Raw genomic sequence first — 22952 nt, 5'->3', positions numbered from 1 at the left:
CCGGGAGCGCAAGACTGCCGTGCGCACTCCGGAGTTGCGAGGTCTGTGTGGGGTTGCCTGTACGTAGCCCACACGACGGCATAGCTTCGGATTGACATATGACGAATCCTGTACGAAATAGGGGAAAGTAAATGTGCCACACTTGTCAAAAAGTTTAATTAATAGCCTTCCTTAAATCAATACTATTATCAAACCACAAACTATAAACTGAGCACCATATATCCCTTGGTACTCTGAAAACGCTGCAACTGGCGGACGGCGGTAGGAGTTAAGGGACCAACTCGCCAGCTCAAGAACGCCAGACCGCTGTATGTGCTACCGTCACGGTCCGTGACCACTTTGATTGGAGGATAATAAACCCATTTAGGCCAATCTACTGATCCGGATCTCTGGGCCTGCCGCGCGTGCACGGGAGTGGGAAAACGAGAGCTCTAGCGACGCATACTAAAATGAATTGGATCGTAATAGCATTGATTTGAACCTGACCCCTCGGGTGTCTTGCGCCTATCGATCGATTGATCGTCTCCACAATTTATAACTGTCGTTTAGGTTGCCTGACCGAGCTGTGCATTTGAGCGCAAGGATATTGTATTTGGAAAAAAACATATTTCGTATTTGTGTAGGTCACTATGTGTGTGTATAACTTTGCAGAGTTGTCATGGTGCGTGGTACATGTATCTCGGTGTTAAAGAGATGATAAAAACGAGCTTGAAAACTATGACTGCATTAATCCCTGAGTGTATTTAAATAGGATACATTACCCAGCAAGAGTATTGAGAGATTTTGTTTTTGACAAAAGTTGTGTCTGTATGGTGTGTACAGGACAGTATATGAATACTCATTCACTTGTTACTGTGTCTTTGTGTGTTTCTACACGTGTGTGTTGCAGCATGTGTGTGTGTGTTTCTACACGTGTGTGTTGCAGCATGTGTGTGTGTGTTTCTACACGTGTGTGTTGCAGCATGTGTGTATGTGTGTGTGTGTGTTTATGTACAGGACAATGAGGAGCATTAGTATCACTCTCAGACACCAGACCTGTCATGTCTACTGAGCGGCCATTCATCAGCTCCTCCTTGTGATATGGCTGAGATCATGTCAGCAGACTATGAATGACCTCTCATGGTGGAGTTTGTCTGCGTGCACATGTGTGTTGTTGCGCTACCTTAAAATTTACAGCTGCCTCGTGGAGAAAATGTGTGTGTTCTAAGTGTGTGTGTGCGCGCAGTGTGTGAAAGAGATAGAGACTCGCTTTGAGCAAGTTTCTACATATTTGCACACATGACAATGCGAGGCGGAGGCACTGATCTGACGGATGACAAAGTGGATAGATTATGACATTTTCTGAGAACCCCTCCTGCCCCCCCCGGCTCTTTCCCCTCATTTCCCTCCCCTGTTTATGATCCCCCTCCCCCATCCCATCCCACCATTGAAATACACCTCCCCCTGCCCCCTAGACTTACATTCCCCCTGCCCCCTAGACTTACATTACCCCTGCCCCCTAGACTTACATTACCCCTGCCCCCTAGACTTACATTACCCCTGCCCCCTAGACTTACATTCCCCCTGCCCCCTAGACTTACATTACCCCTGCCCCCTAGGGCAGGCCCACTGCTTTTCCTTATTCCAAAACCGAAATTCTGTCTTCCTGTCTATTTCTATCCCTGTCTCCCTCCCTTTGCCCCCTCTCTCCCCCCCCCCCCCCCCCCAATGTGCCACCTAATCTCTTTCCTCTATTCGATTGATAAACTCAACTCATCATCCTTCAATCAGCCATTTCTCTCATCTCCTTTATTTCCTCTTACACATGAAGAGAGAGAAAACATCCAGGCATTTTTTTCATTTTTCATTCTGCATAGAACCCCCCCTCCTCCTCCCCCCCTCCTCCTCCCCTCCCCCTCCCCTCCTCCCTCCCCATCTCATCTTCATCTCCTCTCCTCTCTGCGGTATTGGCCAGAGCAGGTGTTGGTGAGTGAATGCGTTGATTTGCAGTGGGACGTCTCATCAGCAGTGGTAAAGGTGATGTGATTGTAGCGGCCGTCTCTAGTGTCTGTTTCTACAGACGACAACATCATCTCATTCCAGACCCCCCCCCCCCCCCACCCTTACAGACAACAATATCATATCATCCCACACCCCCCCCTTACAGAAGACAACATCATCTCATTCCAGACCCGCCCCCCCCTCCCCACACACACAAACACACCCTCCCCCCCTCCAGATGAGTCCACACAAACTCACTGATTATTGTTTACTGTGGCATGTCAGGCTTTCTGTCTCTTCCTTCCCTCTTTTTTTAAAACTTTTTTCTTTCTATCTTTCTTTCTATCTTTCTATCTTTCTTTCAGCCATATTGAATGCAGGTAACCCAGAGAGTAGGAGAAGCCTGGTAAAAACATAATAGCAATACGTCTGTCCAGGGAAGGATTGAGGTATCAATTTTCACATATCGCTATTGCAGCCCTCTGCAGTTCAACCTGTCTGAGCACAAAAAAAGAAAGAAATGTTCCCCAATAGCACATTCATACTAACACACACACTCATGTCCAAAAAAGAGCAGCATTTGTTGGACAGTTTCTGTCCAAGTCTTATGTATGATATGTTTTTGGGGAAGTGAGTGATCAAAATGAATTGAAAATAGGAAGAAAATGGGTATATTGTTTGTTATATGTGTGCATATTTGTGGTTTGCTACAGTAAATCTCACCTAAACTCAGTGTTTGAGAATATTATTTGATGGAAAACATCCATTGAAATTCAATGTTTGATTGATGCTATGACTTACATTTACATTACATTTAGTCATTTAGCAGACGCTCTTATCCAGAGCGACTTACAGTAAGTACAGGGACATTCCCCCGAGGCAAGTAGGGTGAAGTGCCTTGCCCAAGGACACAACGTCAGTTGGCATGACCGGGAATCGAACTGGCAACCTTCGGATTACTAGCCCGATTCCCTAACCGCTCAGCCAACTGACTTACCTCTGTGACAATGCGTTGAGACCTTTGGAGTAAACACATTGTGAAATATATTCATGAGTGTGTTTTCTGTATATCTGCCAACTGTATCCTTATCTTCTTTTTACCGAAGCGTCAGTCAAACAACACTGTGTGTGTGTTCCTGCCTTGTCCAGATGTCTACCATGCCCCTGTTCCCCAGTCCTATTTCTACCAGCCTCTCTCCATCTCCCTACCTCTACTTTCTGCGTCTCAACACCCGCCTCTCCTCTCCTTTCCACTCTTCTCCCCTCCTCTCCTCCTGCTCTTTCTCTTCACCTCCGCCCCTTCATCGTACTCCACCCCTATCTCTCCTCTCCTGCTCTCCCTCCCTCCCTCTCCTCTCCTGCTCTTTCTCTCTCTCCTCTCATGCTCTCCCTCTCCTCTCCTCCCTATCGATCCATCCCAAGCCTCGAGTCACAAAACGACATCGTCCGCCTGACGGATAGATGTCAGGGACCGATCCAAACAACTTTAGGAAAGAGCGACAGAAGGAATGACAGAGAAAAAAGTGCACGTCAGAGAAGACGGTTCCCTTTTGTCATCTCTCAGTGTTCTAATCACCGAATCCATTTTCCATCTCAACAGTCATTTCTCTTTCTCTCCTCCTTTCCCTCCTCTGCTCTTTCTCTATCGACAGACGACCTGAGGCTGAATCCATCAGAGGAGGAAGGAGGGAGGACACGTGAGAAGAGAGCAAGAGAGAAAGGCCGGCATTCCAGAGATACAGACACAGATCAAGAAACCAAGAGGTCAAACCGAGGGTCATTTTCTCCCCAAAAGCCTGGAGGCGTTCTGAACTGTGGTACCCTTTTTGCCCTCTAGTTGGCACCCTCTCCCATTCATCCCTGGGGAGCACGGCTAGTTACTAAACCGATTCGCCCCCTCAACGTGTCTCGCTCGCTGCCTCCTCCTGTCCCTCCCTGCCTCTCATTTCCACAACGAAACTCATCGACCCTGCCTCGTTGCCATGGAGAAGACCTACTCTCTCACCGCTCACTACGACGAGTTCCAGGAAGTGAAGTACGGCGGTCGCTACAGCAGCGACATCCTTAGCAACGGCATGACCCTTCACCTGGGTGGGAGCCTGGACCGCCACGTGGCACGTGGTCGAGGCGGAGGGGGCGGGGCCGGCGGGCGGGGCAAGGACATGAGCGGCCTCAACAACGGGGCGGGGCTTCCTCGCTGGAGCCGGAGAGAGATCTGCCTCCTGTCCGCCCTGGTGTTCGCGGCGGGGATGTGCGTGATCCTGGGCAGCATGCTGGCACTCAAGTACATCTCCCTGGAGGCCCAGCAGGACCCCCACTGCCGAGAGGACTGCCAGCGCAAACGCACCCTCCTCCGGGCCTCCCGTTTCGTCCAGTCTAACATCGACGCCACCATCCAGCCCTGCCAGGACTTCTATTCCTTCGCCTGCGGCGGCTGGCTGAGCCGCAACACCATGCCCGAGGGCAAGCTGAGCTACGGCATGATCACCGCCATCGGCGAGCACAACGAGGAGAAGCTGCGGCGCCTCTTGCTGGAGCCGGTGCGCCGGCGAGGCCGCGAGTCGGCCGAACGCAAGGTGAAGGACTTCTACCGCTCCTGCTTGAACATCCAAGAGATCGACAAGCTGGGCACGGAGCCCATGATGGAGGTGATCGACAGCTGCGGGGGCTGGGACCTGGTGGGGGCACCCTCGGGCGGGGCGGGGTGGGAGAGCGAGGGCGCCCCCCAGAGGCCGGACTTTAACGAGCTGCTGTACAGGACGCAGGGCGTGTACAGCACCGCCGTGTTCTTCTCCCTCACCGTCAACGTGGACGACAAGAACTCCTCACGCAACACTATCAGGGTGAGTGTGTGTGTGTGTGTGTGTGTGGGTACTGTCCGTTTGAATGTGTGTGTGTGTGAGATGGAGGATTATGATCTAGAAACCTTTGAATATCATCCATCAGATGGAATTGAAAAAGTACAGTTTTGTGGAAACTGTTACGTCTGGACCAGCGACTCCACGTCTACGCTCACATTCCCCGTACTTGTGGCGGCGCTGTTCAGTGCAGATTACGTGCTATTGCGCGCACCTGTGTTTTTTGTTCACCTGTATCTAATCTTCGTTAGCAGAGTATATAACCTGGGATTTTCTGTGACTTGGTTGTCGGTTATTATGCGTGACACTTTACTGACTTCTCATGTCACATGTATTTTTGTTTATTCGGAGTTATGTGCCTCAGTTATCGTAATTCCCTTGAGGGTCACTAAAAGAACCATCGAAACTGCATTTGCCTCCTCATTACCTACGAATACCGTAACAGAAAGGTCTTGTTGATCTGTGTGTGTGTTTGTGTTTGTTTAGATTGATCAAGAAGGGCTCACTCTACCAGAGAGGACTTTGTACCTGGGACAGGACGAGGACAGCGTGAAGGTAAAGGTTCTCTCTGTGTCTTCCTCTTTCTCCTGGACTGTTTCCAGACCTGCTCCTTTCATCTCCATCCAGTCTGTGGTGTGACCAGTGGCAACCCTCCCAGCATCATCTGTCACTCTGCAGCTGACCTTTACTGACACATCCAAACCTGACTGTCCATTAATGATGATGTCATGCTCAGATCCTAGCAGCCTACAAGGCCCTGATGGAGCGGCTGCTAAGCATGCTGGGAGCTCACAACGCCACCCAGAAGTCCAAGGAGATCCTACAGCTGGAGACACGCCTGGCAAATGTAAGAGTAGTGTGTGAGGACAGAAGTGTGTGCGTGAGTATAGTGTGTGTGTGTGTGTGTGAGAATAGTGTGTGTGTGTGTGTGTGTGTGTGTGTGAGGATAGTGTGTGTGTGTGAGGATAGTGTGTGTGTGTGAGGATAGTGTGTGTGTGTGTGAGTATAGTGTGTGTGTGTGTGTGTGTGTGTGTGTGTGTGAGGATAGTGTGTGTGTGTGTGTGTGTGAGGATAGTGTGTGTGTGTGTGTGTGAGGATAGTGTGTGTGTGTGTGTGTGTGTGAGGATAGTGTGTGTGTGTGTGTGTGTGTGAGGATAGTGTGTGTGTGTGTGTGTGTGTGTGAGGATAGTGTGTGTGTGTGTGTGTGTGAGGATAGTGTGTGTGAGGATTGTGTGTGTGTGTGTGAGGATAGTGTGTGTGTGAGGATAGTGTGTGTGTGTGTGAGGATAGAAGTGTGTGTGGTGACTGATGTTATCTCGTTCTCTTTCAGATCACGGTGTCTGAGTATGATGAACAAAGAAAAGACATCAGCACTATGTACAACCGCATCACTCTGAGACAACTGCAGCGCATTGCTCCTAACGTGAGTCCGTCCGTCCCACACACACACACACACACACACACACGAGATGCACACACACGCCACAGGCACGTGCACCACTCACACACTCTAGACAAACACATGCTATAGACACACGTGCACACACACACACACACACACACACACGAGATGCACACACACGCCACAGGCACGTGCACCACTCACACACTCTAGACAAACACATGCTATAGACACACGTGCACACACACACACACACACACACACACGAGATGCACACACACGCCACAGGCACGTGCACCACTCACACACTCTAGACAAACACATGCTATAGACACACGTGCACACACACACACACACACACACGAGATGCACACACACGCCACAGGCACGTGCACCACTCACACACTCTAGACAAACACATGCTATAGACACACGTGCACACACACACACACACACACACACACGTGCACACACACACACACACACACACACACACACGTGCACACACACACGCAACTTACACACACTAGACACACATACTTTAGACACACACACATCGCTAAAAAGCCTCAGCCCAAGCAACATCACACCTGTATCTGTATTGCACTTACTTAGCTATTGGTGTGTGTTTGTGTGAGTGTGTGTATGGGCCATGGGCAGAAGCGCGTGTGATGGATTACGAGTTGAAGTCCAGCAGAGCGTTACAAAGTGTGTGTGTGGCAGGGGGTCGTTCCTGGGCCCGTAGAGCGCTCACTGGAGACGCACGCCTCCATGGCACAGCAGAGCTGTCGGGCCCGCGGGGGGAGATGTGGGCGGGGCGGGGGGTTGTCCACAGGGAGCCAACGGCTGGTAGGACGTGAGGGAGGGAGAGGGGGCTGAGGGGGGAGGGAGGCCGAGGAGGAGGGAGCGGGGGAAGGAGGCGCTGGGGGTGAGCAGCGGGAAACTGATGGAGATCTGAGCGGCTGCTTCATCACTTGTGACCGAAGCAGAGAGGGATGGAGGGGGGAGGATGGAGGGGGGAGGAGGGGGTGGGGATGGAGGGGGGAGGAGGGATGGAGGGGGGAGGAGGGGGGAGGGGGGAGGAGGGGGTGGGGATGGAGGGGGGAGGGAGGGATGCTAGGGGAGAAAGCGTGAGATGGGGCTAAACAAGGGATGGGTGGGTGAGGGGGGTGAAGGCGGCCGGTACTGTACAGCTTGGTGACAGAGGTATAGAGAAAAAGGAGGCGAGAGTGACAGAAGGCTGAAAAATGGAGAAGGAGAGTGACGTTTAGACTGAAAGATGAAGTGATGCAGAAGAAAGAGCGACCGGAGAGACACACCCAAGGGAGAGGTAAAAGAGAGGAAGAGAATCGCTGTGTGACAGATGGACAATTAGACTGACACGCTACCAAGACAGACGTGCACCAATGGGGGATGCCAATTACACTCACACTAATCCATCTCCCCGTCTCTTTTCATATCTGCTTATTTCACACAAAGCCAGTTGCCGCAATTTGAACTTCACAAAACTCATCATTAGTAGTGAGAGGACAGAACATGTCTGATTTAGTTTTTCAAACGCAGATGTTCTCTCTCTCCCTCCACGTCTCCCTCCACCTTTCCCTCCACCTCTCCCTCCACCTCTCCCTCCACCTCTCCTCCACCTCCAGCTCCACTGGAAGCGTCTCCTGGACAGGATCTTCCATGACAGTTTTTCGGAGGACGAGGAGATCGTGGTTCTCGCCACCGACTACATGCAGAAGGTTTCTGACATCATCAAGACCACCTCAAAAAGGTGAGGGGGGGGGGAGAGAGGGGGGGAGGAGGGAGCCGTGGGTGAAGGGAAGGATGGATGAGGGTGATGGAGAGAAATGGGTTGTCTTTTGGGGGGGAAGGAGAGAAATCGATAAACTAAAAATTCATGCATTTCTGGGTACTGTCAGCAGCTTCATAGGAACTTTGCTGTAAAGTTGACTGCAGAAAAGTTGACTGTATCGGTTCCTTAACGCTGTTGAGTCATAAGGTCTCTGAATTTGTCTTGAAAAAGTTTAATGTGGGTGGGTGGGTGGTGTGGGTGGGTGTCAGTGTGTGTGTGTGTGTGTGTGGGTGACAGTGTGGTGTGTGTGTGGAGGTGGGGGTGTTGTTGGGTGAACGTCCAGCTCTACAGCTTTCTGATTGGTATTGATCTATACCTCTCTCTTTCACACACGCACACGCACGCACACACACACACACACGCACACACACACGCACACACGCTCAGGGCTGTCAGCGGGAGCTCATGACAGACTCCAGAGGTGGCTGGAAGGGCCGGTGACAGGCAGAGCTACAACTGCTGACAGCTCTCCAATACTGTCTGAACTTCCGGACTGAAACATATAGTCCACCTCCCCACCGCCACTCAACTCTGTCTGTCTGTCTGTCTGTCTGTGTGTCTGTCTGTCTGTCTGTGTGTCTGTGTGTCTGTCTGTCTGTCTGTCTGTGTGTCTGTCTGTCTGTGTGTCTGTGTGTCTGTCTGTCTGTCTGTCTGTCTGTCTGTCTGTCTGTCTGTCTGTCTGTGTGTCTGTCTGTCTGTCTGTCTGTCTGTGTGTCTGTGTGTCTGTCTGTCTGTCTGTCTGTCTGTGTGTCTGTCTGTCTGTGTGTCTGTCTGTCTGTCTGTCTGTCTGTCTGTCTGTCTGTCTGTGTGTCTGTCTGTGTACTACACACTGTCTGTGTCTGTCTGTCTGTCTGTGTGTCTGTGTGTCTGTGTGTCTGTCTGTCTGTCTGTCTGTGTGTCTGTGTGTCTGTCTGTCTGTCTGTCTGTCTGTCTGTCTGTGTGTCTGTCTGTGTACTACACACTGTCTGTGTCTGTCTGTCTGTCTGTGTGCTACAGACTGTCTGTCTGTCTGTCTGTCTGTCTGTGTGTCTGTCTGTCTGTCTGTCTGTCTGTCTGTGTGTCTGTCTGTCTGTCTGTCTGTCTGTCTGTCTGTGTGTCTGTCTGTGTACTACACACTGTCTGTGTCTGTCTGTCTGTCTGTGTGCTACAGACTGTCTGTCTGTCTGTCTGTCTGTCTGTCTGTCTGTGTACTATGCTGTCTGTCTGTCTGTCTGTCTGTGTGTCTGTCTGTCTGTCTGTCTGTCTGTCTGTGTACTATGCAGTCTGTCTGTCTGTCTGTCTGTGTGTCTGTCTGTCTGTCTGTCTGTGTACTATGCAGTCTGTCTGTCTGCGTGTCTGTCTGCGTGTCTGTCTGTGTGTCTGTCTGTGTACTATGCAGTCTGTCTGTGTGTCTGTCTGTCTGTGTGTCTGTCTGTGTACTATGCAGTCTGTCTGTGTGTCTGTCTGTGTGTCTGTCTGTGTACTATGCAGTCTGTCTGTGTGTCTTTCTGTCTGTCTGTGTACTACGCACTCTGTCTGTCTGTCTGTCTGTGTGTCTGTCTGTGTACTACGCACTGTGTGTCTGTCTGTCTGTGTGCTATAGACTGTCTGTCTGTCTGTCTGTTTGCACCCAACACTGACTGTTTGTCCATGCAAGTCCAGGTCAGTTCAGTTCAGACTTGAGTTGAGCTGAGTTTCAAAAGAACTTTTGAAAAGTGTTTTTTTTTCTATCAATATATCTTTCAACACCTCCACCACCCCCCCCCCCCCTTCTCTCTCTCGGTCTTCATCTCTCCGTTCCCCTGACGACTCCCTCGTTCTGGACTTGAGTGGGATGTTCTTTTTCTAATGAGAAAAGAGCGGGGCTGCTTTTGAGGGCTCTCGTACAGTTCCCTGTCAGCTCACGCTCGTACCCTAATCCCTCTTTCTGACACTGCCCATTATGATCACCATGGTGACCGGTCCCATAAACGAATAGGCTCAGAGCCTCAGGCCACAGGATGCTCTGCCTATATTCCTATTTTCTTCCACCTCTTTTGTTATTTCCCTCCCCTCCTGGTGTTTTAGCTAATGGAGACCTACATGCTTTTCAACCCCTGTTCTTATCCACCCCCCTCTTTATCTTTCTTGCTCCCTTTCTCCTGTACTTATCCAAGGTAACTCGCTCTCTCTCGCTCTCTCTCGCTCTCTCTCTCTCTCTCTCTCTCTCTCGCGCGCTCTCTTCCTCTCTCTCTCGCGCTCTCTCTCTCTCTAATCCTCATGTCTTCTTTCCTTCTGTTTCCTCTGAACTCTCTTCATACTAACTCTTTCTTGTTCCTCTCCAGCCTGTTTCCTGTCTGCTGTCATCGACCTTGTTTCATCTGCTCTCCTTCTCATATCTTTCTCTGTTTCTTTGATCTTCTATCGCCTCGGTCTGGTGTCCCTCCTGCTGAGTGCATTATCTGTGTTTAATCAAAGGTTAGCATCGCTGTTTCCCCCCCACCTCTCTGTCTCTCTCATATACACTCAGTCTTACAGAGATGGGTCCTGCTGTTATCCATACTCCCTACTGTGCCCCTCTCCTTCATTTGCATAGTTGACGGAAATTCTGTTCAAAAGAGCCCTGTGTCTGATGGAGTCTCTCCTCATCACACACACGTGTGCACACATACGTGTGCACACAAGAATGACACCATTCCATATCAAAGATTCTAACCTAAACCCGGATAAAATCTCAACAAGAAAAATCAAACAAACACAGTACACTCTCTCTCTATGTCTCTCTCTCTCTCTCTCTCTCTCACACACACACACACACACACACACACACACACACACACACACACACACACACACTGGTCCTGTCTGGTCTCAATGGGGGGCTGGCCTGACTGAGGGGCTTGGTGCCCGTCTGTTTGATTGAGCAACGAAGCAGAGAGGCTCTGGGAGGCCATTAATGGAGGACACACACGCGCAGGGATTCACACACACACACACACACACACACACACACACACACTTACTGGTCCAGATCTATGTCTGACTCCTGTATGTGGTAGAGTAGAGGAAACCAACATACATCTACAAATCTCACTGTTCCTTTTGTGTGTGTGTGTGTGTGTGTCTGCTGTCACTCCCGGTTCCAATCCTCAGTCTTCCAGCTGTTTTCTTTTTCTCTCTTCTCCCTCTCCATCCCTCAGTTCCTCTCTCTTCATTCATCCATAATTGTAAATGTTTAGATTGTCCCTGTGCTGCTGGTTAGTACTGACAGAACACAAACCTCCCCCTCTCCTCCCCTTCCTCTTCCCACCCTTTTCTTCTCCTTCTTTTCCACCCTTCCCTCCACCCGCCTCCCTCCCTCCCCTCGCTGTGAGGTTCTGTGGAGCCCAGACGACTACATCCAATCCCATTAGCCAGATGAGCAGAGAACCAATGAGGGGGAAACACTAATGACAACACCAGTGGCACTCTACAACCTCTCCCTCTGCCTCTCTCTCTCTGTCTCTCTCTCTCTCTCTGTCTCTCCGTCTGTCCATCTGTCTGTACTCTCTCACTCATGGTCATCTTGGGTTAGGGTGGGGGTGATGGGGGGGGGGGGGGGGGGTTACACAACTAATGTGAAGTGTGTGTCTAGTACGCATTAGTGAGTGTTTCAGTTGGTCTGCAAGTGTGCTTGTAGGTGTATTCCTGCTTTAGTGTGCGCATGTGGTTGTGAGCACATGCATGTTTGTGTAGGAGTGTTTGTCGGCACTGTATGTATGTGTGTGTGGGGGTGGTTGTGAGTGTGTGTGGGTACTGTATGTATGTATGTATGTGGGTGTGAGAGTGTGTGTGGGTACTGTATGTATGTATGTGGGTGTGAGAGTGTGTGTGTGTATAAGGGTGTGGGGGATGGTGGTTTAATGTCTTCAGGTAGTCTGGAGGGAGAAAGTATTTTATCTCAATAATGAGCTCCTTTAAATTCCATTCCACTAATGAGCTTTAATTGGATCCCGTGTGATTCAGACCTATTGTCTCGTCATTACTGTGAATCTAACAAAAGATCCTTCAATTCCTCCGGCTCTCTCTAGACCTCCCTTCAGTCCTCCTTACGTTGTTGTCAGCTTAGATTATTAATTTAACTAATGGTTTCATGGACACACATGTTCAGGCTCTGTCACACATGCAAACACACTTAGCATGTGCACACATGTATGACTACACACACACGGTCTCCCGCTCTCCAGCGGTGAGCACCGCTGGAGAGCGGAGTGGAGTGTGTAATAAACCAACAACAAAAACAACGAACACACAGGTGACAGAAGAGAAATCAAGCCAACACACGCACCCTGCAGAGCCGTCACACCTGCATCATCCACACTGACGGGCAGAAAGGTTGCAGAGAACAAGGCCACTGTCTAAGCTTATCTCTCTCTCTCTTCCTCTCTCTCTTTGTCACTCTCGTCCTCTCTCCCTCTCTCTTGCTCTTTCCTCCTCTGTCTCTCTCTCTTCCTCTCCCTCTCTCTCCGTCTCACTCCCTCTCACCCTCTGTCAATGTATCCCTCCCCCTCTCTTTCTCAAATAAATTCACTTCAGAAGTGCTTTGTTGGCTAGACACTGGGGCCTGCATGCCAAGGCTGTTTTGATTTAATATGCAGAGGCGCATATGGAAAATAAAAACAGGAAAACAGAGAAGGCGGTTTCACGTGGCGAGCCAGCGGTTTCACACGGCGTGGTGCGGCAGGCGAGAGGGCCACTTGTCCTGGGGGCAGCGTGGATGCCTAGCTCTTGCCACATTAGACAGATGCTGGCACACAGTTGCAAAGATAAAATGCATAAATGAATGATGTCTTTCTCCTCTGGACGGGGTTCTCTCCGCGCCCCCCTCCGCGCCCCCTGTTGCTCTCTTTCTCTCTCCTCCCCCGAGAGGCGCTCCACAGCTCCTACCCCAGCGTCTCCACGCCAGACTTCACAGTCTGGCCCGTCTTTCATCCCTCCCTCCCTCTCTCCATGCTTTTCCCCCTGGGAACCGAGAGGAGGGCAGACAGACAGAGAGAGAGACAGACAGAGAGAGAGAGAGAGAGAGAGACAGACAGACAGACGGACGGACCGACCGACAGACAGACAGACCGACCGACTGACCGTCGGGCAGTGAAGGAGAGAGACAGACACGTAGACAAACTGACAAATGGAATAAAACATGAACATCCTTTTAGAAAGTTTCCCTTTTCTCTCCTTCTCATCCCTCCCTCGCTCCCTCGCCGCCAGGGTGCTCCACAACTACATGCTGTGGCGCATCGTGGCCGCCCTCAGCGAGCATCTGTCCACTGCGTTCCGCAGCACCATCCACGAGTTCTCCCGTGAGATCGACGGCACGGAGCATCAGGTGGAGCTGGGCCACCTCTGCTTCACCCAGGCCAACAAGCACTTCGGCATGGCCCTTGGTGCCCTGTTCGTACAGCAACACTTCTCCTCTCACAGCAGGGCCAAGGTACCGGGTCTGCAGCTGGGGTTCCAACTCTCTCTCTCTCTCCTTCTCTCCCTCCCTCCTTACCTGTCTCTCTCTCTCTCTCGCCTTCTCTCCCTCCCTCCTTACCTGTCTCTCTCTCTCCTTCTCTCCCTCCCTCCTTACCTCTCTCTCTCTCTCCTTCTCTCCCTCCTTACCTCTCTCCTTCTCTCCCTCCTTACCTCTCTCCTTCTCTCCCTCCTTACCTCTCTCCTTCTCTCCCTCCTTATCTTTCTCCTTCTCTCCCTCCTTACCTCTCTCTCTCTCCTTCTCTCCCTCCTTACCTCTCTCCTTCTCTCCTTCCTTACCTCTCTCTCTCTCCTTCTCCCTCCTTACCTCTCTTATTCCTTACCTCTCTCTCTCCTTCTCCCTCCTTACCTCTCTCTCGCTCTCCTTCTCTCGCTCTCCTTCTCTCCCTCCTTACCTCTCTCTCTCTGTCCTTCTCCCTCCTTACCTCTCTCTTCTCTCCCTCCATCCTTCCCTCTCTCTTTCTCTCTCTCTCTCTCCCTCCTTCTTTCTCTCTTTCTTTCCTTTACTTGGTTTACCTGGTCAAGTAGGTTGACTAATTATCTTGCTTTGCTGCTGGTTCTTTCTTTCTTTCTTTCATTCACAACTTAGCATACTGTGAAAAAGTTCTCAGTATGCTAAGTTCATGCCTAGGGTTAGTAATGCATTTCTTCTCGACACTCCATAATTAGCTGCATTGAAATGGTGAATTTGGTTCCTTCTTGTGTCACGCTGTTTGAAATGGTTTCATGGTATTGACTTTACCAGGGTGTATTGGGAAGTCGGTCTTTCTCTCTCTCTCTCTCTCAATTCAATTCAATTCAATTCAATTGGCTTTATTAGCATTAAGGAACAAATGTTCATATTGCCAAAGCAACGGTGGAGCCACAGAAACAGTATTCATATCATTACTATGGACATCGGTATACTATTACAACTATTACTATAACAACCAAACATGGCAAATTCAGTTGAAAGATTAAAGGATTGATTACGTAATATATATATACATATATACAGACATACACATGTCAGTCATACACACAGTATATTTTGTGTGTGTGCTTTGTGTGTGTGCCTTGTGTGTCTAGGTCACTCACTGTTGACCTGTCTCATATTCACTGATCACTCTCTCTCTCTCTCTCTCTTGTACTTTACCACTTTCTCTTCACCCTGTCTGTCTTTCTTTCTCTGCCCCTCTAAGCCCTTCATCATCTTACTCTATCCCTCTCTCCCCTGGGTTCCTCCATATTCTCTCTCTGTTCATTTTCTGGGAGACCGTGTTCAATGGGATTGCCTGACCTACGTGACCCCACACTCTTTCCATAAGCCCTTCATCATCACTTCCTCGCCCTCCTTCTTCTTCACTCCTTCCTCTGCTGTACCCAGGTACATCAGCTTGCCCCTGTTTAGCCCAGTTCCATGTCCACATCTAGACCCTAGACTAGAGACCTACACCCTGCACTTCTTTTGATCTGTACACGGGTAGGGTCTGGTATATGATAGCGGCATGGCACTTTGCTCCTCCCAGAGTTGCAGCATTTGTCAGTGACTGGAAGCTTCAGAATCCAGAATGCTCTGCAGGGAATTGAAGCTTTTGTCTTCCAATCAAAATGTCTGATTGGAAGATTTAAAAATGTGCACTTGTAGGGAGTCAGGTGGCTGAGCGGTTAGGGAAGCGGGCTAGTAATCTGAAGGTTGCCAGTTCGATTCCCGTCCGTGCCAAATGACATTGTGTCCTTGGGCAAGGCACTTCACCCTACTTGCCTCGGGGGAATGTCCCTGTACTTACTGTAAGTCGCTCTGGATAAGAGTGTCTGCTAAATGACTAAATGTAAATGTTTACCTCTCCGGCTGCTGCAGGGTCCACTCAGGTTGGTTTAACCCCCTCCTGTGACCCCACCCCCTCCCCAGGTACAGGAGCTGGTGGAGGACATAAAGCACTCCCTGGACCTGAGGCTACAAGAGCTGGACTGGATGGATGAGACCACCAAGGAGGCCGCCAGAGCTAAGGTGTCAACAACAACAACAACACATCCTCCTCACGTCATCAGCAACAAAACATTCTCAGACAGCGACACACTGCAGCTTAGCCCCCTCAGAGGAAACGCATCAACGATACAGCCTAGCTGTTGAAACATATACTGGGACTATTGAAACCAGGGATGGTCTAATCCGAGTTGTTTTGAAAGGGTTGTTTAATCATTTTAGAGAAGGAGAGAGAGAGATAAAGGGGGAGAGAGAGATGAGCCAGGGCGATTTGCAAATCATGTGTGTTTAGGAGATGGGGTGTTTAGGAAGGCTGAGACCTCTGTGAGTGTGTGTGTGTGTGTGTGTGTGTGCGCTTAACCCTCCATATCTATATTTTTCTAGTCTTTTCTACACTCTACATCTCTCTCTCTCTCTCTCTCTCTGTTAGCTGCAGCATATGATGGTGATGACAGGCTATCCAGACTTCCTCCTCAAACCAGAGCTCATAGACCAAGAATACGGGGTGAGTTAACAGCCTCTCTCTCTTGTTCTCTCGCTCGCTCTCTCTCTTTCTCTCTGTCTCATATTCACAATCTGTCCTCTCCTTCTCCACCTTGATCTTGACGTCTTTTAGTTATTCTCACACGTGTTCTTCCTTTCCCTTCATTATTTCTCCTCTCTCTCTCTCTCTCTCTCTCTCTCTCTCTCTCTCTCTCTCTCTCTCTCTCTCTCTCTCTCTCTCTCTCTCTCTCTCTCCCACCACACTTCATCACCCTGTGGTCTGCTTCCAGTTTGACGTCGATGAGAAGACCTACTTCAAGAACATCCTGAACAGCATTAACTTCAACATCAAGATGTCTGTTAAGAAGATCCACAAGGAAGTGGACAAGACTGCGTGAGTCTCCCGTCCCCCCCGGATGTTGACCTCCAAAACACGGCCACGCTACTTTCAAACTGTTACGGTGTGCTCTTCAGACGGGGCTCACCCACACACGTACGGTCACTACAATTTGAAAAGATGGGCAAACTGTCAGCTCGCAGTTTTCTTCAAATCTGTTTGGAAAGTACATGAGCATTAGTATTCCACACGGTTCGACTCTGTGAGCTCCAGACTTGCTGAAGCACTCTCCAGCCTGGCCATACAGCCAAATCAGATATTCCTCTTTTATCATCACAAGTGTGCTCCCTTCATCATTCACCTCTCTTCTCTTGCTGAGAAAACATGTCTTCTCCCCTCCTCTCCCTCTATTTGTCTCTCCATACCTCCATCCTGTCCCTGTAGCCATCTTTCTTTCCCTCTGTAACAAGGGCATCTCATGGTTTCAGAGTTATTCATTTCAGAGAATTCTGTAAATCGATGAGTCTGGTTTTTAAGGGATTATGATGGAGGAAGTCTCCTGTGTTCTCATTTGCGAAGGCAAACCTTGGCTATTAAAACGAATGTTTAATAATTTTCCACCCGAGGTTTGCGAAAGAAACATGTAGCCTACTTTTGTGTAGGTCCAGTGCCGGCTAATCAAGTGTACATTGAGGGAGAAAAAAGACAGTCAGTTTAGTGTTCCCTCCTGTGCCCCGCCCGCCCGTGTGTGTGTTTTGTAAGCTTCTGTTGTACATGTTTTTACCCTCAGGTGGCTGCTTCCCCCTCAGGCTCTAAATGCCTACTACCTGCCTAACAAGAACCAAATGGGTGAGTGTTAGCAGAATACACACATACTCACAGAGCCAGGAACAAACAAACACACACACACACACACGCGCACACACACTCACACAGCCAGGAACAAACACACACACTCACAGCCAGGAACAAACACACACACTCACAGCCAGGAACACACACACACACGCTCACAAAACAATATACTGTGTGATACACGATTACACACCCACAACACTTCTAGTTGCACCTGTTCTAAATTGTAATCTGAAAGCACGCCATAACATGAAGCCCTCATTTACGTGTGCGTTTAACCATCCTCACTTCAACCATCCTCACTTCAACCATCCTCACTTCAACCATCCTCACTTCAACCATCCTCACTTCAACCAACCTCACTTCAACCATCCTCACTTCAACCATCCTCACTTCAACCACCCTCACTTCAACCATCCTCACTTCAACCATCCTCACTTCAACCACCCTCACTTCAACCATCCTCACTTCCGTGGGGTCTGTAGTGTGAGCTCCTTCCCTGGGATAAACAGATGCACGGTAAACTTTGCACCTGGCTCCAACGCTTCAGTCTCACGACTTTGTCATCTCCCACCCATCACTTCCCATGGTATTGCCTGCTGTGTGTGTGTTCGTGTGTGTGTCTTTCCTCGTGGATTAAATCTTCCTCTGCGAAAAAATCGATGGTGAGTTAGAGATCTGCAGGAGAGAGCCAGACAAACACAGTCATCAGGCCTGAGAGCTCATCTTTTACCTCCCCCTCACCTTTAAGGCTTCCTCCCTCCCTCCCTCCCACCTTTAAGGCTTCCTCCCTCCCTCCCTCCCACCTTTAAGGCTTCCTCCCTCGCTCCCTCACTCCCTCCCTCACCTTTAAGGCTTCATCCATCCATCCCTCCCTCGCTCCCTCCCCCCTCACCTTTAAGGCTTTCTCGCTCCCTCCCTCCCCCCTCACCTTTAAGGCTTCCTCACTCCATCCATCCATCCCTCGCTCCCTCCCCCTCACCTTTAAGGCTTCCTCCCTCCCTCCTTCCCTCGCTTGCTCCCCTCCCTGACTTTCCCTGGTTGCACCCTCACCCTCCCTATCGCTCCATCTCTCTCTTTCTGCCTTCCACCCTCCTCTCTCAGCCTCCCTGCCTTTGTCTCTCCTTCCCACAGCCATTCCCACACCACTCTCTCTTTCCCTCCCTCCTGATGCCGGCTCGTCTCTTCCTCCTCTCTCCCGACCCTCGGGTTGATGTGGTTCTCTGCGTGTGTGTCTCTCCCCCAGTGTTCCCTGCTGGGATCCTGCAGCCCACGCTCTACGACCCCGAGTTTCCTCAGTGAGTACAGACCTTCCTCATATCTCTAACCTTGACCCACCTGAGATAGACATTTAGACATTTAGTCATTTAGCAGACGCTCTTATCCAGAGCGACTTACAGTAAGTACAGGGACATTCCCCCCAAGGCAAGTAGGGTGAAGTGCCTTGCCCAAGGACACGTCATTTGGCACGGCCGGGAATCGAACTGGCAACCTTCAGATTACAAGCCCGATTCCCTAACCGCTCAGCCACCTGACTCCCCAGAGATGTCCTCCGATTCAAAGTCTGTCACCAACCGTCTCTGGAGGAGGGGATCCCTCACTGAATTGCTCCTCCCAAGGTTTCTTAAAATGTTTTCCTCCTCTAGTGAGTTTTCCCTTGTCTTCCTTGAGGGTTTAGGTTGGCTGAGGGGCAGTTCTATGGGCGTATGTGAAGCCCTCTGTGACAATGCTTGTAAAAAGGGCTACACAAATACATTTAGATTTGATTTCCCCGTGGATGCCAACCGTGGCTGGGATCAGCTTCTCGTTATGGGTGCGGTTCCACTCGCAAACTTCAGGGTTGTAAATTAATTGTCATTTCCATCGCTGTGATTGGCTGTGTTCGCTCTGGCCTGGAACCAAGATGGCCGCTCGTCCGTGTCTCATGAAAGTCATCAAGGAGGAATTACAGGAAGGCTAAACGTCTATGCACCATGTTTTAAACCTCCCCCCACTGTCACACAACCACCATCACCACCGAGCCAAAGGCCCACTTAACATAAAGTGATTGATTCCCTCATCTCTTAACTCGTTTGCGGAGATACCCGTTTTGAAGCCTCTTCTGCACCACTCATTCTGATTTCATATGAGACATCGTGTGCTCTGAGTGGCTGTGCCCTTCCCCATACGCACGACAGCAGCCATCCAAACCTCCCTTTAAACTCGCTCTCCCATCATCCTCTCCGTAACGAAGCATCCATCCTCCAATTTGTGTACTCCGGTCCAGGGGGCAGTTTAAGTGTGCGAGTGCGTGCGGATGTGTGCGTCGGCAGGCGTGCGTGCGTGTGTGTGTGTGTCAGAAATGTATCGACTAGCTGTCAGAAAGTCATTTTCCACACTGGTGTGCGGGGATGTGGGGTCAGCGAGCGCCCTCAGCCGCGGCCAGGGAGAGGTGACCGTGGTGCTTTTGCCACGGTCGGATGTGTGGCGGAGCGTGACGCGTGTAGCCGCCTACCGCCCCCCTCTGGACGGGGGTGGTAGGTGCGCCTCTCAATGCCATGCTGGGTAATCCGCATTGCAGTCTCCGAATGGGAGTTTGTCAGATCTGGCATCCACAACGAATATCTCAGAGTCACGTTTCTTTAGTAGTTAAAGTCAAGTTAGTAATGCGTTGTCGATTGACTGTGAATGTTCTGCGTGTGCTGAGCTGACAGTGTGACCTTTGACCCCTCTGCCTCGTCTCTTTCAGGTCGCTGAACTACGGGGGGATAGGATCCATCATAGGGCATGAGCTCACCCATGGCTACGATGACTGGGGTGAGGAACTTGTTTTCACCTCCCATGACACACCCCTCACCTCTGCCAAATATACCAGCTCTACGTCTAGGGCTATCACAAGCCACATTATCCACACGTTTACTGCCATAAGTGCTGCACTGTATTTCCTTTTGAAATGGTTAGCCTAGCGAGATTTTAGAGTTGTAGTTGATTTTTATTTTTTTATTAAGTTCCCATGGAATAAAAATGACCTTTGGATTAAGTAGTTGACAAACATGCGAGTGGGCCAGACTTGATAGGACATGCAGTTCCAGGTTCTGCGACCCTCCCTAACCCCGCCCCCACCCTCTTGCCCTTCATCTTAGTGATGCAATCGTTCATGTCTGTAGGGGGCCAGTACGATCGCCACGGCAACCTGAAGCAGTGGTGGACTGAGGACTCGTACAGGAAGTTTCAGAAGAAGGCGGAGTGCATCGTCAAACTCTATGACAATTTCACTGTCTACAACCAGAGGGTGGGTTTGAACTCTCTCTCAAGCGTACACACACACACGTACTCACACACCTGTGACAGAAGAATAACCTGAGAAGTGTCCGCAGGTGAATGGTCGTCTTACCCTGGGGGAGAACATAGCCGACATGGGAGGTCTGAAGCTGTCCTACTTTGTGAGTAACTCACCTGAGTAACTCACCTGAGTAACTCAGCTCTCCACTATGGTCCTGGACGCAGCGTTTACCACACACATCAGCTCCTGTTAAACACACAACTCACAGGGATGCAAAAACTCAATTGACGGTCTCACGCCGTGCTGGTTGGTTTGTCTCTCCAGGCGTATCAGAAGTGGGTGAGAGAGCACGGGCCTGAGAGGCCCCTCCCCGGACTCAAATACACACACGAACAGCTCCTCTTCATCGCCTTCGCCCAGGTAGCCCTCCGTCCACGGACAGTCCACGGTGCTGTCTCCCTGTGCTGTCCTGCCTGTGCTGTCTGCCTGTGCTGTCTGCCTGTGCTGATCTCCCTGTGCTGATCTCCCTGTGATGATCTCCCTGTGCTGTCCTCCCTGTGCTGATCTCCCTGTGCTGTCCTCCCTGTGCTGTCCTCCCTGTGCTGTCCTCCCTGTGCTGTCTGCCTGTGCTGTCCTCCCTGTGCTGTCGTCCCTGTGCTGTCCTTCCTGTGCTGATGTCCCTGTGCTGTCCTCCCTGTGCTGTCCTTCCTGTGCTGTCCTCCCTGTGCTGTCTGCCTGTGCTGTCCTCCCTGTGCTGTCGTCCCTGTGCTGTCCTTCCTGTGCTGTCGTCCCTGTGCTGTCCTCCCTGTGCTGTCCTTCCTGTGCTGTCGTCCCTGTGCTGTCGTCCCTGTGCTGTCGTCCCTGTGCTGTCCTCCCTGTGCTGTCTGCCTGTGCTGTCCTCCCTGTGCTGTCCTCCCTGTGCTGTCCTCCCTGTGCTGTCCTCCCTGTGCTGTCCTCCCTGTGCTGTCCTTCCTGTGCTGTCCTCCCTGTGCTGTCCTTCCTGTGCTGTCCTTCCTGTGCTGTCCTCCCTGTGCTGTCCTCCCTGTGCTGTCCTTCCTGTGCTGTCCTCCCTGTGCTGTCTCCCCGTGCTCACGTCCCCTGCAGGGAGTACTGGTCCTGGCTCCCAGCTGGACTGTCTCTCATGTGCACATGTGTTTCTCTCCTGACAGAACTGGTGTATGAAGAGAAGGTCACAGTCCATCTACCTTCAGCTGCTAACAGACAAACATGCCCCGGAGCACTACAGGTAAATAGACCCATTCTAGAGCCCTTGATCATACTTACATAGATACATAGATGCATACATAGATACAGACAGACCCATCCTTAATGTGCTGAACAATGTAATACAACGGTGTTGACTTCAAGTGATGCTTGATACGCTGCATGTCATTGTGGCCAATAGTCTCTCACTGAAGGCAGTGAAATCTGCATATCTCTCATCTCATTGGTGACTTTTCTGCCCCCCTCCCCCCAGGGTGATTGGCAGCGTGTCTCAGTTTGATGAGTTTGCGCGGGTGTTTCACTGTCCGAAGGGTTCTCCCATGCACCCCAAGGACAAGTGCTCCGTATGGTGACCCACTGACCTCGACTCCTAGTGAAGAGACTTGACCTTTGACCTCTGCTGATCTCAACCTCTCTCCACCAGTCTGTCTCACGTTTCTCTCTCTCTCCTATGCTTCATGTTCATCGTTATTGTCGAACATCCTATTCAGAGTATAGCTCATGTTTCTGGCTATGATTTCAGTAGCTGAAGGAGCTGCAATATGCGAATTCCTTAATTTTTGTCAGGCTGCATCATGATAAATGTCGATTAGTGTATAAATGATTTGATTCTATATTTTTCTATGTTTAAATTTGTGTTTATTTTTTCATTTATTTTTGTATTTCAAGATATATTGCATGGCATTATACTATTGGTTTTAAATTAAGAATATCATGCTTATTCAGTATATATTATTTTCGTAAAACGACGCAGGGTAGGGGAAATATGGTTTATTGTAACATAAGTCATTCAAATATAGCATTGCATGGTCATCCTTTACTTCTAAATTTGGAATACATCAATCCCATTTGGGGACAAAGATGATCTGCTCTGGACTGAAACAGCAGGAATGGGGATACAACTCTCTGTGTCTGAACTGTTCTGGGATCAGTATTTGCCTGCCAGTGTTTGTCTTTTTTGGTAATTGGAAAATGTGTTGCAATGCTGCCCTCTTGTGGCTGAAAAGCAGAATGGTCTGTGTTCGTGTCTCAGTCCGACTTCTTTGTGTCTGGTCTCAGAACTGTGGACATCGTTGGAATGGTATTGCTGTCTGTGTTTGTAAGGTTTAGTTTTTTATTTAATTTTTTCACCAAGGAATGTATAAGTTAATTGAGGACTTGCAGCAGTGTGTTGATCTACAACACTCTACTGAACATAAATGCATAGGCCAGCCTGTGTCCAGATTCTTTCAAGACACTAAAGTGTCACTGGCCAGCG

At 50.1% G+C, this 22952-nt stretch overlaps 1 protein-coding gene across 1 annotated transcript; it reads left to right on the top strand.

Annotated features, from left to right (window-relative positions):
• The first annotated feature begins 3962 nt into the window (after window positions 1–3962).
• LOC136951948 (endothelin-converting enzyme-like 1) lies at window positions 3963–22253 on the top strand. The gene is made up of 18 exons (XM_067246612.1): window positions 3963–4029; window positions 4099–4823; window positions 5325–5393; window positions 5575–5685; window positions 6169–6261; window positions 7890–8014; window positions 13301–13523; window positions 15459–15557; window positions 15964–16038; window positions 16307–16410; window positions 17144–17202; window positions 18455–18506; window positions 19937–20004; window positions 20355–20479; window positions 20565–20630; window positions 20795–20890; window positions 21640–21716; window positions 21948–22253. Exons 1-18 carry the CDS (start codon window positions 3963–3965, stop codon window positions 22045–22047), a joined length of 2334 nt encoding a protein of 777 aa, XP_067102713.1. The 3' UTR covers window positions 22048–22253.
• Window positions 22254–22952: the final 699 nt, after the last annotated feature.

The sequence above is a fragment of the Osmerus mordax genome, chromosome 11 (genome assembly GCF_038355195.1).
Source record: "Osmerus mordax isolate fOsmMor3 chromosome 11, fOsmMor3.pri, whole genome shotgun sequence".
NCBI lineage: Eukaryota > Metazoa > Chordata > Actinopteri > Osmeriformes > Osmeridae > Osmerus > Osmerus mordax.
The sequence above is the reverse complement of the archived record's forward strand: the minus strand, read 5'-3'. Positions and strand labels throughout refer to the sequence as shown.